Consider the following 16338-nt stretch of genomic DNA (forward strand, 5'->3'; position numbering starts at 1 on the left):
AAACCACAGAGCCTAGGGCTTGCCGATCAGAAGGTCGGTGGTTTGAATCCCGGTGACAGGGTGAGCTCCCATTGCTCGGTCCCTGCTCCTGTCAACCTAGCTGTTTGAAAGCACACCGGTGCAAGTAGATAAATAGGTACCTCTCTGGCAGGAAGGTAAACGCCGTTTCCATGCGCTGCTCTGGTTCGCCAGAAGCGGCTTAGTCATGCTGGTCACATGACCTGGAAGCTGTACGCCAGTTCCCTTGGCCAGTAAAGCAAGATGAGCGCCGCAACCCCAGAGTCAGTCAAGACTGGACCTAATGGTCAGGGGTCCCTTTACCCTTTACCTTTAATGGTTTCAGAGATATGTTTGATTAAATGGCATATAAATATTGCTAAATGAATACATAAATGTTGACACACTAACATTCTTCATTTCAAAGATTTCCAAATCTTAAAAAGCAAAAAAGATTGAAGTTTATGTTCAATACGCTCCGTCACCAGGAGGATTAAGCCGCTATTTTGGGGGGAAATTAAATCGGCAGTCTCACTATTTAAAGAAGTTTTCCAAGCTGCCCCCTCCTTAATATTACTGTGCAATGGTGTTCCGTCCAAATGTAGATAATGTGAATGATTAGAAGCTCAGTTGGGACAGGGAAATTATTCCATTTTTTTAAAAGCAGCTGCCTCTTGTTTTCTGACCTTTGTTGTTTCGCCCCTTAAAAATCAATCTGGATTTTCCTTTCCAGGAGAACGTTCATTTTTGGCCGAAAATGTGTGGAAAATTCAAAGAGCAGCACTGCAGCTAACGAACACGCAAGACATACAGAAGAAATCTGCTGTTGTTTTGCTCACAGGAGGGGAATGAACAAGCAAATCTCCCGCGATGCAGAGATAACATTGGGAAACAAACGTCCCAGGTCAGTAGCTATCAAATGAAAATTTATTAGTTGCTGTAATAAACAGTGGCTGTAAAAATGCAAAGAGGGAGTCCCTTTGATTTTCATTTCTCTCTCTCTCTCTCGTTTTTTTGGCTGTTCATACCCCCTGCCAAAAGACACCGACTTTGTCATATGGAATGCGGCTGAGTAAATTGAAGTGATTAAATTTCCCCTTTCTGAAATAAAGTCTGGGGGAGAGACCAGCATTTGTGTCTGACTAATCCAGAAAGTCTGTCGAAGTCTGTCTTTCTTTAACGGGGGGGGGGGGGCACGGCGACACGGGGGCAAGGGTGAACGAGCGGCTCGCCGGCAGGGACATGGTTAATTCCCTGACTCCACCCCGATAATTTGGAAGGGCTTTACATTGAACCTGATTTCCGAGTCATGGCAGAAGTTCAGCTTGAGCGGTACAAGGCAGACCAGAAGCTCTCTGCAGAGGTGAAGTTTGGAGCTCTCCAGAGAAGGAACTTTGCAGGGTTTTGCTGCCTTTGGCCTGGGAGTGCTGCCCGTGAGACAGGTGAGGAGGACAACTGCCACTTCTAAGAGTGCCCTGGATCTGCCACCGAAGCTTCTTCTGCGCCATGGTTCTTGGGACCGGCCGCTGAACTCCTGCCATCTTCCCTGATGCCACCATAGAGAGCCCACATTTGGTGACCAGCTGGTGCCACGACCCACCTCACGGGGGGATGCTGTGAACCGTGCTTTTGTCCCCATCATTTTCTCTTCCTCCCACTTTTTTCTTTTATCCCACTCCCCTCCAAAAAGAGAAAGGGAGAGAGAGAGCTGTTTTCCCTCCTTTTGCTCAATCTGCGCTTGGCAGCAGGAGAACTGTCAGCCGCCTGAATGATCTGATTCTTCCCTTGCGCCAATTTATTCCTGGCCAGATGCAGTGGATTCTGTTCCTGTTGCTGTTATTCGTAAACTCCATGGAAATGCTCGCTCAAGCCAGGAGGAAGAAACGAGGTAGGGGTCGCGTCCGCTCGGTCATTCAGTTTCGCCTCCAGAGCCGCGCAGGGCTCTGCGCTTATTCGCACCACACAGTGCCAGCACAGGGCGATTTCGGTGCCGAGCCGGTCTTGCGAATGCTGCGACAGGTGTTCGCAATTTGCCCTCCGTTGTGCTCGATCCCAAACTGCTCTGGAAAAATCTCTTTTTTAAAATTTAATTTTAAATTTTATAAGAACAAGTAAATACACAGATACCCCCGCTATCCCCTATCCATGCTCTCCCCAGGAGCAGAGCGTTTATGGGAAAACATTTCTCCAGAGCTGTAACTGGGAGTCCAGAGGACGCCACTTCGTGGAACTCTCAGTCGAGAAAGCTGAGGCTTTCAGTTTTTTGCTCAATTTTTCAGACAAAGCTATTGTCCATGCTTTCTTATTGCCACAAGGAGATCTGCATGTATTCACAACTCTTCCAGATTGTGGCTCTAAGCTGCTACTTATAGGGAAATGATCAATTTCTTAGAAGGCCAATGCCCTCACCTTGAGATATTGTCAATAATGCTAGTCTGGAAATATTTTTTCAAGGCAGGGCAAGAATTGTTCGGGATGCATGTTCAAGATTAAGTCAGGCACAAGGCCTTAGGTATGAACCAGCTGGTCCTGTGTTTGATTCAAAAGACCAGACAAGACAGAAATCCCCCTATCACACAACCATCCCAGTTCTTGCCCCCTATCCAGATAGCTCTGGATAGGATAGAGTGGGAAGGAGAGGACATGAGTGTCACCCCGAGACCCAGTAAGCGAATCAGGGCAGGGAGCGAGGTGAAGCATTAAGAGCTCAGAGACATTTTCTTTCAAGGTGTTATAATAGAGGCCTCACTGATGGTTCATCATCACTTGTCCTCACCCATCTTTTGTGCCCTGCTTTCATCTGCAATCAAATAGGTCGTGCAGGTTGGCAGGCACCCCAAAATCCTGAAGAACCTGTTAGTGGAACTGATCGTGGGATAGGTGGGCACACCAGCCAGGCCTAGCTGATGGGGATGAGGCATGCCGTATTCTCGCCTTCTTCCGTCTCCCGAGGGCTCCCCAGAGAAGTAAAATCCCAGCTCCTGGGCTCAAATCTGAATGTTGCCCGTTCTGAGCTGAGCATTGCTCCATCTGAAGCATTTGCAGGGTAGATTCTGCTCTGGAAAAGGTGCTGTAAAAAATAAATAAATCAGCTTGCGTTCTCCCAGACCAGGTGCATCACCTGAAAAACCACACTTGTGTAACTGGGTATCTCTCGTTCCCAAACGATGAAGTTATCTAGGGTGTGTGTGTGTGTGCATGTGTGTGTGAACAGGTGGACAAAATCAGATATCGCACAGGATGGAAGTGAAAAGCAAATAGCAAATGGTGGGTGGCAAACCTAAAAACAGAGGGTTGAAAAGGACGCAGAAAAGGGTGATTTCAGAATCATAGAATTGTTGGAAGGAACTCAAAGGGTCATCTAGTCCAACCCCCTGCAATCACAGCTAAGAGAGTTGGGGACCTAGACCCGAGGAGAGTTAAAATCACATGGGGCTTTTTAATTGAGAGAGGATATGACCAGGGTGTTGAGAAAGCACACAGTTGCCTTTCTTTCTTTGGTAGTATAATTTGTTCTTGTGGCCACTTGCTAAAAGAAATTCACCGGCAGGTGGCTCAAACAGAACAAAGAAAGGACTTCATGAAAACGCACAGTTAGCTTATGGAACTCGCTGCCACAAGAAGTGGTGATGCGAGCCACCTACTCAGGTGGTTCGAAAAAAGGATTGGCTCCGCTTGTGAAGGGTAGGGCTATCCAGTAAGACCAGTTTCCCCGCTTGTGAGCTTTGTAGAGGTTCCTGGCTGTCCCCTGTTGGAAACTAGATACTGGGTGAGATGGACCAGCCTCGGTCTGATTCAGCAGGGCTTGCTTTCATTGGTTCCCGCAGAATCCTATGGAAATATCCTGAAGGAAATTATACCCAATGTTATACTCTGTAGATGTCAGAGGGGATAGCTTCCTCGATGGAAGATTTATGTTCCTGCTGAGGTACTTTGGTGTTAAATCAGACACCTGAGGTGCTCCTGGAAAATACAGACAATGGGCAGGTGTTAAAGGGATACTGTGAATAGTTTGGGATAAGCATCGCTGTCTCCCTGGACAGAAAGACTGGCATAGAGGACACCCGTATGGTGTGTGATCTCTTTCCATACACTGCAAAATGGTGCAATAGAATCATCTTGAGCATAAAGGGAAAGAAAAGGTAATGCAATGCCTATTGATGATGAGAGACTGATGATATTAGGAGGAATCATAGAAGGAAACAGATGCCAAATGCTAAAATAAATTAGTATACCAGAAGTAATTGCAAGGGGTGTGTGTGTTATTTGTTCATTTAAATTCATTACATTTATTCCCTTCCTTTCCTGCAAGGAACTCAAGGTGGCCTTGCGTAGTTCTCCTCCTCCCCGTTTCAGCCTCACAACAACCTTGTGAGGTAGGACAGGCTGAGAGGCCTGAGAGGCAGTCAACAGCCCAATGAACTTCGCTTGGCCGACTGGGAATTTGAACCCTGTTTCTCCTCTCCCAGGTCTGAGTTCGACACTCAGTACACCACCACTGGATCTCTAAAGTGCAGATACATTTATCAAATTCATGGAATCATAGATGCATTTAGTGAATCAGGTAGGGACTGGGAGAGATGCTCTCCTATGGCTGCCAGGTAGTTTGAGATGCCTTTGTCACCTGAGAGGCTGGATTTCTGATGGGGGATCTGGTTAAGTCCTACTTAAGTCCACTGAAACCAATGGATTTAAGTCAAGCTGGTGGAACTCAATGGGTCTACTCCGATTTGGTCAGATACAGCCCAATGTGAATATTGTTTCCAGAGGCATAGCATGGTGGGACCAGGGGGCGGGGCACATTTTTGAGGGGGCACAATCATGATAGGCATGGAGCCCTGGCAGCTGAGGAGCAGCAGCAGGCAGGTTGGTTTAGTGGGCAGGTGGATGGAGGCAGCAGGAGAGGAGCCTGTTGGAGGTGGAATCTGTTCACCCTCTGCTTGGGCTCCACGCGCCCCATCCAGCATGTGCCCCAGCCCAGCTGCCCAGTCCACAAGGGAGGTGCAACACTTGTCCTGCCCCGGGCACCAGCAAGCCACGCTATGCCACTGATGGTTTCAGATAGCAATCGTCACGACCTTCTGTAATACAGTGGTACCTCGGGTTAAGTACTTAATTCGTTCTGGGGGTCCGAGCACGATTTCTGTTCTCATCCTGAAGCAAAGTTCTTAACCTGAAGCACTGTTTCTGGGTTAGTGGAGTCTGTAACCTGAAGCGTATGTAACCTGAAGCGTATGTAACCTAAGGTACCACTGTATTATTCTGCCCCAGGGAAATTTTTTGCCTCTTCAAGCTGAGCGGAGCACAAGAGATAATGATGATGATGATGATGATGATAATACAATTTTATTTTTTAATTTTTTAAATTTTATTTATTATTCATTTTATTTATACCCCGCCAGAGCTGGGCTCAGGGCGGCTAACACCAATAAAATCACAGTAAAAACGTAATAGGAGAAAAAGAGAAGGGGAGGGAACCAATTTAAAATACAGGTTAAAATGCAATTTAAAATGCAGCCTCATTGTAAAAAGTAGCTGATAAATCAAGACCATAAGGGGAGGGAAACATAAGGGTCAGACCGAGTCCAAACCAAAGGCCAGGTGGAACAGCTCTGTCTTCCAGGTCCTGCGGAAAGATGTTAAGTCCCGCAGGGCCCTGGTCTCTTGTGACAGAGTGTTCCACCAAGTTGGGGCCAGTACTGAAAAGGCCCTGGCCCTAGTCGAGACCAATCTAACCACCTTGCGGCTTGGGACCTCCGAAGTGTTGTCATTTGGGGACTTTAAGGTCCTCCGCGGGGCATACCAGGAGAAGCAGTCCCGTAGATAGGCTGAATGGACAGTGAAATTTGCGTCGGGATTTCCCTCCAACTGCAGTTGCTGCCTGTACTGCCAAAGTACATCAGTTTGCAACGAGCTGCATGTTCTGAAGGTAGAATTGCACCCACAGCAGACACAGTCAACCAACACCCAAAACAAGAAGAACCCCATTCATGGGGGACAAAGAGACCTTCAGAAAATATGCTGGAGAGCCAGTGTGGTGTAGTGGTTAGAGTGCTGGGCTGTCACTCAGGAGACCAGGGTTTGAATCTCCACTGAGCCATGGAAGCTCCCTTCCTCTCAGCCTAACCTACCTCACAGGGTTCTTGTGAGGATAAAAAGGGGAGAAGGCGGAAGAGTGTGTATGCCACTGTGAGCTCCTTTGGAGAAGAAAGGTTGGGCTATAAATGAAATAAATATTGCAAATATATCTTAAAAACTCCACTGAGTTTTCATGGATATCAGAGAGTGTGAAGCGATCAATTGGGGTCAGAGGACAGGTTGCATTATTTTATTTGATGATGATGATGATGATGATGATGATGATAATTTATTATTTCTACCCCACCCAACTGGCTGGGTTTCCCCAGCCACTCTGGGTGGCTTCCAACAAAAGCTTAAAAATACATTAAAACTTAAAAATACATTTCATTTGATTATGAAAAAAAACCAATAAACCTCGAAGAGTTTACAAGCAGAATAAAACAATAACTGTTTTTATCCCTAAAAACGGTTAAAATGGCTATTTAAAGCATTCAAATAATAACTACAATCCGTGGTTCGATTAAAACACATGCAAACGTTCTAAATATCTGGGTAGACTTTCCTGAACAAAAACGTTTTTTGCAGGCAACAAAAAGAGTTCAGTGAAGGAGTCCATCGGCAGGGAGTTCCTAGGTGTTGCGGCAAAAAAAATGTTGCTTTTTTCCAACCGTGGAAAGGGCACTAGGTGGTACCTAATGCCCTATCCACATTTGGAAAAGAGCACAGATCGAAGTGGTGGGGTGGGCACATAGAGAGTAAGGCTATCATCTCTACCAGTTGCAGCTTGGAAATGTGTGTTCAGCCTTTAAACTGTTTGCTGAGCCCAACTGTGAGGAAGTGCAGAACCCTCTCCTATTTGGCACAAGGCAAGCGGGTTTGGCCACCACACAAGGATGCGGGTTTAATCACCTTTTCTTCCTTCCTTTTTCCCTTTGCAAACCCTCTAACCTCTCTCCTCTCCTTCCCGCAGCCGCAATCGCGTTCTTCTGATCTGTGAGTTGAGCCCCCTTAAATGACCCCTGGGGGGGGGGGGGCAACCTCAGTTAGGCCACCTCCGTTCCACTGCAAGCCAGACTTCATGATGGTGGCAAACATGGCTTTTGGAGAGGAGCAGGTGGAGAGAGTTGGTTGTCCATGGAAAAGTAAACAGACGGAAAACAAAAGGGATACAGCAGAGCATATGAGATACTGGAGAACTGGACGGATTTGGCGGGTTTTATAAGAACCGGATGGGTTTTGTGCTGTCTGAAAGGTTTGAGCAATACTTGGCATTCAGCGTACGGAAAAAACCATCCTCTCATTAGAGCTGCTTAGGCGCTGTCATGCTCACAGCACGGGGCATGCAAGGCTTTGGCTGGCCCACTGCTGGGCGAAAGTTGTCCAGATCTGAATGGCATTGTCCGGTCCGGGGGCTAAGTCCTTTTGCCCCATATTCCCCCTCCCCAGTAGCAAAAAAGGACAGGTTTCCCTGTTGGAAATCATCTCATTTGAAAGAGTGTGTGCAGAAATATTGCAAAGGCCTCAGTTTGCCAGTGATGGGGGGATTCCCAGACGATTCAGGATATTGTTATTGACAATGCAGCACTTTTGAGGCATGGCTTTCCATGTGAGAATAATAATAATAATAATAATAATAATAATAATAATAATAATTTATTATTTATACCCCACCCATCTGGCTGGGTTTCCCCAGCCACTCTGGGCAGCTTCCAACAAAACACTAAACTACAATAACCTATTAAACGTTCAGAGCTTCCCTAAACAGGGCTGCCTTCAGATGTCTTCTAAAAGTTTGGTAAAAGTTATGGCTTATAATGTGAGGATGAAATTGTTTGTGGGATCTTTGAAACATGGGGACCTAGCCAGATGCACTGGTTTTATAATTCCCCGTGGCTGTGTACACGCCATATGTTTAAAGGACATTTCACTCCCCAAAGAACTTTGGGAACTGTAGTTTGTGCCCCACAGAACTAGAACTCCCAGCATCCTTAAACAAACTACAGATCCTAGGATTCCTGAGGGGTGGGTGTGCTTTAAATGTATTGTGTGTAAGCAGCTAGGTGTGCAGGAGCCAGGGGCATTGTTGGGTAGCTGAAGAGCTCAAGGTTCGGATCTGCAGCGCGAAGGTGCCTAAATGTATACAGGACCTCCAGGCATGGGCTGGAGGAAGAAATTCACTTCAGGTCACATTCTGATGCAAACCTACCTAACAGACAGTTTTCAAAACCATATGTGGACCAACAAACGGCTATCCTTTGAAATGTACATTTCCAACCCCCCAAAAAACTGGGTACAAAAAAATGGATACACTAGGAAAAAGCATTTCTAAAAATGCATATAATTAAGAACAACCACAATTACTATATTAATAAGACTGGATATAAACATGCATTATATTGGGAGAAACTGCATGGGAAAATGTGTACGTTAGGAAGAGCAGCTCACTAAAAGGCTGCTGAATTTTTGTGAGGACTTTCAGAATAAATACCCAGATGGCGAACTGTTGTGAAAACATCAACTTAGGGGTGGAATAATGAGAAAGTGAGAGAAACTGAAGACAAGCGATTCCTCCAACCCATTCTGTAAACAACCTTTATTATTATTATTATTATTATTATTATTATTATTATTATTAAAGTTTTTAAAGGGTAGGGAAGTAATAGGAGATCTGGGGCCCGGCAGGAAAGACTTGGAGCTCTGGACCTCGGTCCACCCCTGGCTGTGCCAAAGATAAAACAATGCCTTGTGGCTCTGGTGCAATGCAGTGAGGTCTGGCAAGTGGCGCACAGGGCCGAGGGGGGGCAGTTATGGGGTGCTTTGGTGCCTAGTGCTGCCCACACACGCCATTCCGAAAGGGAAGGAGAAGCAAAGTGGTCAATTTTCAGTTTCCTTCAGTCTCTCATTTCTCCAGTCCTCCATTCAGTCCTCCTCTTTCCAACATCAGCCTGTAATTTTTTTCTTTTTCAGAAAAAGTCTGCACGGAAATTTAGCAGCTTTTTAGTGCTGCTGATAACGCACATTTTTCTATGCGGTGTTGCCTAAGGGACCCATGCTTGCAAACCAACGTTCCCTAATCCAAAGCAGTTTTGCATGGTATCTCCCCTATTATATGTGTTTCTCTGCATGCTTTACCCTGGTTTGTGCATTTTTGAGCACGTTACTTGGCTGGGGAAACGCATTACACAATACGGACAAGGGTGGATTTTGATGTACAACTATGTTTGGGTTTGCACATTGCTTTCAAAAGTGTAAATTAAACGCAAACTGGGTCAAATTTCTCCTGCCCTTCCCCATCCTGATGGTTAGCCCAGAGTTAAAGAATCCTGGCTGGGTGGTAGCCTGGAATTTGGGGGATGAAAGCACACTGGGAGCCGTTCATTCTACATTTGCATTCTGTCTATCCTCAAAGTAGCCGTTGAAGTTTGGCCCTTAATCTTCCCATTTCACAGACAGAGAACTGAGGCTGCCAGACTTGCCAAAACCACTCAAGCCTGCTGATGACTTAACTGGCATCTGAACCTGAGATTCCCCTGCTATCATCTGCGTGGTCTTTCTTCTCAGTTTCTGTTCTGCACCTCTGGGTGGGTGCGGCCAAGCGCTAGATCCTTGAACCAGAGCAGGCTCCAGGCCAGGCACTTAAGCCGAAAAAATGCAGGCCTCGAATTCGAGTGGCAACAATTCCAGACGCAAAATACTTTCAGTAAAACCCCGGCTTTCTCAGAATTCCTGCATGTGAGGGATGAAAGAGGTGGCAGGCAGGCTGGTTTGGGGGCCGGAGTGGAGGCTGTGGGTCAGAAACCTCTGGCTCAGCTCCGGTTGCAAAACAAAGACACCTGTTTGCGAAACAGACGCTTCCAGGAGCTGGAGGGGACTGGATGAAGGGAGAAGAAGGAATGCATCCAGGGACATAAGTAGAGAAGGAGCCTGGGCAGTCTAGTGGCTAGAGCATTTCATTAAGACCTGGGAGACCAGGGTTCACTGAAGCCACGAACATCGAACTATCCAGTGCTGAATGAATGTCAGATCGTAGCAGAAACTGTCTTTGTGTGTGCGCAAGAGATTCTGAACTCTCGCCCTGCAGGCTGGGGATTATTGGAAATATTAGGTATTTTTGTTGTTGTTTAGTCATCTAGTCGTGTCCGCCTCTTCGTGACCCCATGGACCAGAGCACGCCAGGCACTCCTGTCTTCCACTGCCTCCCGCAGTTTGGTCAAACTCATGCTGGTAGCTTCAAGAACACTGTCCAACCATCTCGTCCTCTGTCGTCCCCTTCTCCTTGTGCCCTCCATCTTTCCCAACACCAGGGTCTTTTCCAGGGAGTCTTCTCTTCTCATGAGGTGGCCAAAGTATTGAGGCCTCAGCTTCATGATCTGTCCTTCCAGTGAGTTAAGTATTAGTAGTCTCAAACAATTTTTGGTGGTCTGTAGCAGTGGCATGCGGTTCAGATCCCTGTGACGGGGTGAGCTCCCGTTGCTCGGTCCCTGCTCCTGCCAACCTAGCAGTTCGAAAGCACGTCAAAGTGCAAGTAGATAAATTGGTACCGCTCCAGAGGGAAGGTAAAGGGCGTTTCCGTGCACTGCTCTGGTTTGCCAGAAGCGGCTTAGTCATGCTGGCCACATGACCCGGAAGCTGTACGCCGGCTCCCTCAGCCAGTAAAGCGAGATGAGCGCCGCAACCCCAGAGACGGCCACGACTGGACCTAATGGTCAGGGGTCCCTTTACCTTTATCTTTAGAGCTGGATCAGGGAGCTGATTTTTCGTAACCTATATATAAATTCTGTGATCTGCTGAAGTGCGGAAAGTATGTCCATCACCAGAGCAACAAATTGATACAATCTGAACTTGGACTTTGAGCAAGATTTGGTATGAAAAAGGGGGATAGCATGAAGGCTCAGATCCAGCTTCTCATCTGGACTGTGTGGCTTGATTTGCTTTCCTTCCGTCAGAGAAATTACTGAAACTATCAGAAGTATGGAGTGAAAATTGAAATGCGTGTGAGAAGGGCTGAGCAAGTGGAGGCTGGAATCTGAAGGCTGTGTTTGCACGGAAACTATGAGGGAAGGACAAAGAAAAATGATAGCCGGACCTTGTTATTATATGGTTACCAGATTTTTTTCAAGGAATCTGGGGACACTTTTTTGGGGGGGGGGTTCATGCTTTATTTTAGCAAAGGGTTGCCCAGAGTTCTGGACCCACCTCGGAGGTGACACCTGGGGCAGCCACACCCACAGCACCCACTTTGCTCCGTCTCTGGTCTGTAGCCTGCCCTTGCAGTGGAAAGAGAGGAAGAGGAAAAACCAAATATGTTGAAATTTCCCCATCATTCCCCAAATTAATTTTGAGCCCCGTTAATCAGCTAGAATCATGATGTTTAGTTGCAGCCTCCTTTCTTGTAACTTGAAGCCATTGGTTCGAGTCCTACCCTCCAGAGCAGGAGAAAACAAGCTCGCTCCTTCTTCCATGTGACAGCTCTTGAGATATTTGAAGATGGCTATAATAATAATAATAATAATAATAATAATAATAATAATAATAAATTTTATTTATACCCCACCCTCCCCGGCCAGAGCTGGGCTCAGGGTGGCTAACACCAGTAATTTTTTTTTAAAAAATAATATTTATTAAAGTTTCAAATGTTACAAACAGAGAAAGAGATAATTCCAAATTAAACAAAAACTTAATAACACATCACAATAAAGAAAGAAGAGAATATATATATATATATATATATAACAGAAAAACAGAAAAATAGAAACAATTAAAAAACACAACGAACCTTCCCATAACTTATCTTTCATTTACTTGTTTCCTTGACCTCCTCGCACCTCCCTTTTTTGTATTCTAGTTCGGTTAGCTATTTCAGCAAATCCTTTCCATCTTTCCCAATTTTTATCCTATAATTTATCTTAATATAATGTAACTTTACCTTTCCTCCTTTCATCCATTAACAATGTATTTTTACTTAATCCTTTATAATATTTCTGCTAAAGCCACATAACTTCATTCCAGCCTCCTTCTAACATTCCTTAATTTTACAATGTTTCTGTAAATAAACTTTAAATTTCTTCCAATCTTCTTCCACCAACTCTTCTCCCTGGTCTCGGATTCTGCCAGTCATTTCCGCCAGTTCCATGTAGTCCATCACCTTCATCTGCCATTCTTCCCGGGTGGGTAGATCTTGTGTCTTCCAGTACTTTGCAATAAGTATTCTTGCTGCTGTTGTAGCATACATAAAGAAAGTTCTATCCTTCTTTGACACCAATTGGCCGACCATGCCCAGGAGAAAGGCCTCTGGTTTCTTCAAAAAAGTACATTTAAATACCTTTTTCATTTCATTATAGATCATTTCCCAGAAAGTCTTAATCCTTGGGCATGTCCACCAAAGGTGAAAGAATGTGCCTTCAGTCTCTTTACATTTCCAACATTTATTATCGGGCAAATGGTAAATTTTTGCAAGCTTGACTGGTGTCATGTACCACCTGTAGATCACCAGTAAAATTACAGTAAAAACATAATAGGAAAAAAACAAATTTAAAATACAGGTTAAAATGCAATTTAAAATGCAGCCTCATTTTAAAAGTAGCCCATAGATCAAAACCAGAAGGGGAGGGAAACATAAGGGTCAGACTGAGTCCAAACCAAAGGCCAGGCGGAACAGCTCTGTCTTGCAGGCCCTGCGGAAAGTCCCGCAGGGCCCTGGTCTCTTGTGACAGAGTGTTCCACCAAGTTGGGGCCAGTACTGAAAAGGCCCTGGCCCTAGTTGAGACCAATCTAACCACCTTGCGAACTGGGACCTCCAAAATGTTGTCATTTGGGGACCTTAAGGTCCTCTGGGGGGGGGCATACCATATCTCCTCTCAGTTTCCTCTTTTTTAGGCTAAACACACCCAGCTCCCTCAACCGTTCCTCATAAGGCTTGGCTTCCAGACCCTTGATCGTTTTGGTTGCCCTCCTCTGCACACCTTCCAGCTTGTCAACATCCTTCTTAAACTGTGGCGCCCAGAACTGGACACAGTATTCCAGGTGGGGTCTGAACGAGGCAGAATACAGTGGTACTATTACTTCCTTTGGCCTGGACACTTTGGTTGATGCAACCTAAAATAATAATAATAATAATAGGACAACGAAAATTACTTGGCTGCTCCATCCACCCAGGTAGGGCACTCCACACAAAATCAGAACAACTATAAAAACACTAATTAAAACAATACAGTATAATACAGCAAGGAAGATTAGATGACTTTCAAAGTCCAGGTTTCCCATTCAGGGCCGAGATCGCTCTGGAGAAGAAGCTGTTCTTGAGACGGCTCGTTCTTGTCTTCATCGTCCTGTATCTCCGTCCCGACGGCAGGAGCTCGAAGAGACAGTGACCAGGATGCGATGGATCTTTTACTATATCCAGTGCCTTCCTATGGCACCTTGTGGCATAAAATAGCATCAAATAGAGGTTTGTTCACTTGCATGGAGGATAAGGCCTCTAATTCCACTGTAGAGCTGCTGCACTTAGATCCTGCTTGCACCTGGTGGGCCACTGTGAGAACAGGAATCAGCTGAGCTAAATGGGCCTGATCCAGCTGTGCTTTTCTTGTTTGGGAGCAGGCAGTCAAATCACAAAGTTGCAGCTTTTTCTCTGACATGCTACATTTCTACATGCAATGATTCTGAGGGGTTTGGTGTGTGCATGGGGGTGGGGGCACATGCAGACAGTGCGTCCTCCACCCCATAGACTGAGGATTGGACACAAGAAAGAAGTTAATACTGAGTTAATCTGTGGAACTCACTGACACAAGATGTGGCTTTGCTGGCTTTAGAAGTGGAATTAGATTATTTCAGGGAAGAGGAGATTTCTCTCCATGGCTAAATTAGCCATGATAACCACATGGAAACTCCAAAACATCAAACCTATAAAATCCAGCAGTGGGGAGCAGGGCTGTTGCCTACTCACTTCCTACTTTGCAGCTGTCCACTCTTGGAAATAGGATACTGGGCCTATAAGGACTCCTGACCTGATTCTGTATGGTTCTCCTTGTGTTTGTAGAACTAGGCATGCACACGAACGTGCATGGACAAATCTGCTTACAGTATTTCACTTCCTCTCGCTTTCTAATCCTGGATTTAGTTCTCCCCATATCTGCAGCAATTCGCAATTCTTCTTCAAGAAAATCAATTTTTAAAAAAGCAAGCAATGTTATTTTCTCTAATCAATGCCTTTTGTGCAGACTTCCCAATAACGTCGGCATTTTCGTACACATCGTTAGGTTGGGGAAGGGCGTTGTAAAATTCAGAAAAATTTAAATTCTGCAGGGTGTTTCAGCTCATGGCTGGTTTGAGAAGTGTGAATTAGTGATTGCAAGAGGGAGATTTCAAATGGTTCTGGTAGAAGGATAATTTTGAGGCTGAAGGACATGGCAACGAATGCAGCAGCCACACCTGTGATGCCTGGGCCTTGGGCTGGGGTGCGAAGGTGCGCCAGGCTCATGCGTCAGTCTGAGAGACATTACAGGTGGAGCTCCCATAACATGTGTACTTTCAGTGCGTAGATGTGCGCCCTTTCTGAACGCCTATGTTCTTCCGTAGCTCAGTTGTACAGCAACAGTTTGGCGTGCAGAAGATTCCTGGCTCAGTCACCAAAATCCGCAGCAGCATAGTTAAACTATGGAACTCCTTCCCACTTGAAGCAGTGATGGATTCCAACTACTGGCTTTGAGAAGGATTGAGCAAATTTGTGGAGATGGAGGAGGCTATCAATGGCTATCCTAGCTCCCTTCGGTTTTCTCTTTGCCAGGCTAAACATGCCCAGCTTCCTCAACCGCTCCTCATAAGGCTTGGTTTCCAGACCCTTGATCATCTTGGTTGCCCTCCTCTACACACATTCCAGCTTGTCAACATCCTTCTTAAATTATGGCGCCCAGAACTGGCCACAGTATTCCAGGTGATCAAGACAGAATAGAGTGGGACTACGACCTCCCTTAAGGGATGCTGGTGCTGTGGGTTAAACCACAGAGCCTAGGACTTGCCGATCAGAAGGTCGGCGGTTCGAATCCCTGCGACAGGGTGAACTCCCGTTGCTCGGTCCCAGCTCCTGCCCACCTAGCAGTTTGAAAGCATGTCAAAGTGCAAGTAGATAAATAGGTACTGCTCCGGCGGGAAGGTAAACTGCATTTCCATGTGCTGCTCTGGTTTCGCCAGAAGCGGCTTAGTCATGCTGGCCACATGACCTGGAAGCTGTACGCTGGCTCCCTTGGCCAGTAAAGCGAGATGAGCACCGCAACCCCAGAGTCGGTCACGACTGGACTTAATGGTCAGGGGTCCCTTTACCTTTATGCCTTCCCATGATCTGGACACTAGACTTCTGTTGATGCAGCCTAGAATAGCATTAGCCTTTTTCGCCGCTGCATCACACTGTTGACTCATGTTCAGCTTGCGGTCCACCAAGACCCCTAGATCCTCCCCACATGTACTGCTAGTAAGCCAGGTGTCCCCCATCTTATATTTGTGCATCTGGTTCTTCTTGCCTAAGTGCAGAACCTTAAATTTGAAATTCATTTTGTTAAGGTCATTTTGAATCCCGATTCTGGGCTGCATCAATAGGAGTATTGCATCTAGATCAAGGGAAGTAATAGTGCCACTGTATTCTGCTCTGGTCAGACCTCACCTGGAGTACTGTGTCCAGTTCTGGGCACCACAGTTCAAGAAGGACACTGACAAACTGGAACGTGTCCAGAGGAGGGCAACCAAAATGGTCAAAGGCCTGGAAACGATGCCTTATGAGGAACGGCTAAGGGAGCTGGGCATGTTTAGCCTGGAGAAGAGGAGGTTAAGGGGTGATATGATAGCCATGTTCAAATATATAAAAGGATGTCACATAGAGGAGGGAGAAAGGTTGTTTTCTGCTGCTCCAGAGAAGCGGACACGGAGCAATGGTTCCAAACTACAAGAAAGAAGATTCCACCTAAAAATTAGGAAGAACTTCCTGACAGTAAGAGCTGTTCGACAGTGGAATTTGCTGCCAAGGAGTGTGGTGGAGTCTCCTTCTTTGGAGGTCTTTAAGCAGAGGCTTGACAACCATATGTCAGGAGTGCTCTGATGGTGTTTCCTGTTTGGCAGGGGGTTGGACTCAATGGCCCTTGTGGTCTCTTCCAACTCTATGATTCTATGATTCTGTCTTCTGCGACATTGGCTACCCCTGCCAGTTTGGTGTCATCTGCATCCCCTCAATTCCTTCATCCAAGTTGTTCACTCTCTTTTCTTCAAAGAAGT

At 46.0% G+C, this 16338-nt stretch overlaps 1 protein-coding gene across 4 annotated transcripts in view; it reads left to right on the forward strand.

Annotated features, from left to right (window-relative positions):
* The first annotated feature begins 882 nt into the window (after positions 1-882).
* The window catches only part of RSPO4 (R-spondin 4), a 263645-nt gene continuing 248189 nt past the window's right edge, over positions 883-16338 (forward strand). For 2 of the 4 annotated variants that reach the window (XR_014157994.1, XR_014157995.1), the window contains exon 1: positions 1303-1885. Coding sequence is in view for 2 of the 4 variants with exons in the window: in XM_081868125.1 (XP_081724251.1) it covers positions 1807-1885 (79 nt within the window). In the remaining 2 variants the exon portion in view is untranslated. Of the gene's footprint in view, positions 902-1302; positions 1886-16338 lie in introns of those variants that run through there. The other 2 variants (XM_081868125.1, XM_081868124.1) reach the window with 2 other exon arrangements.

This window comes from Podarcis erhardii, assembly GCF_964252035.2.
Source record: "Podarcis erhardii genome assembly, chromosome: 6".
Lineage (NCBI taxonomy): Eukaryota > Metazoa > Chordata > Lepidosauria > Squamata > Lacertidae > Podarcis > Podarcis erhardii.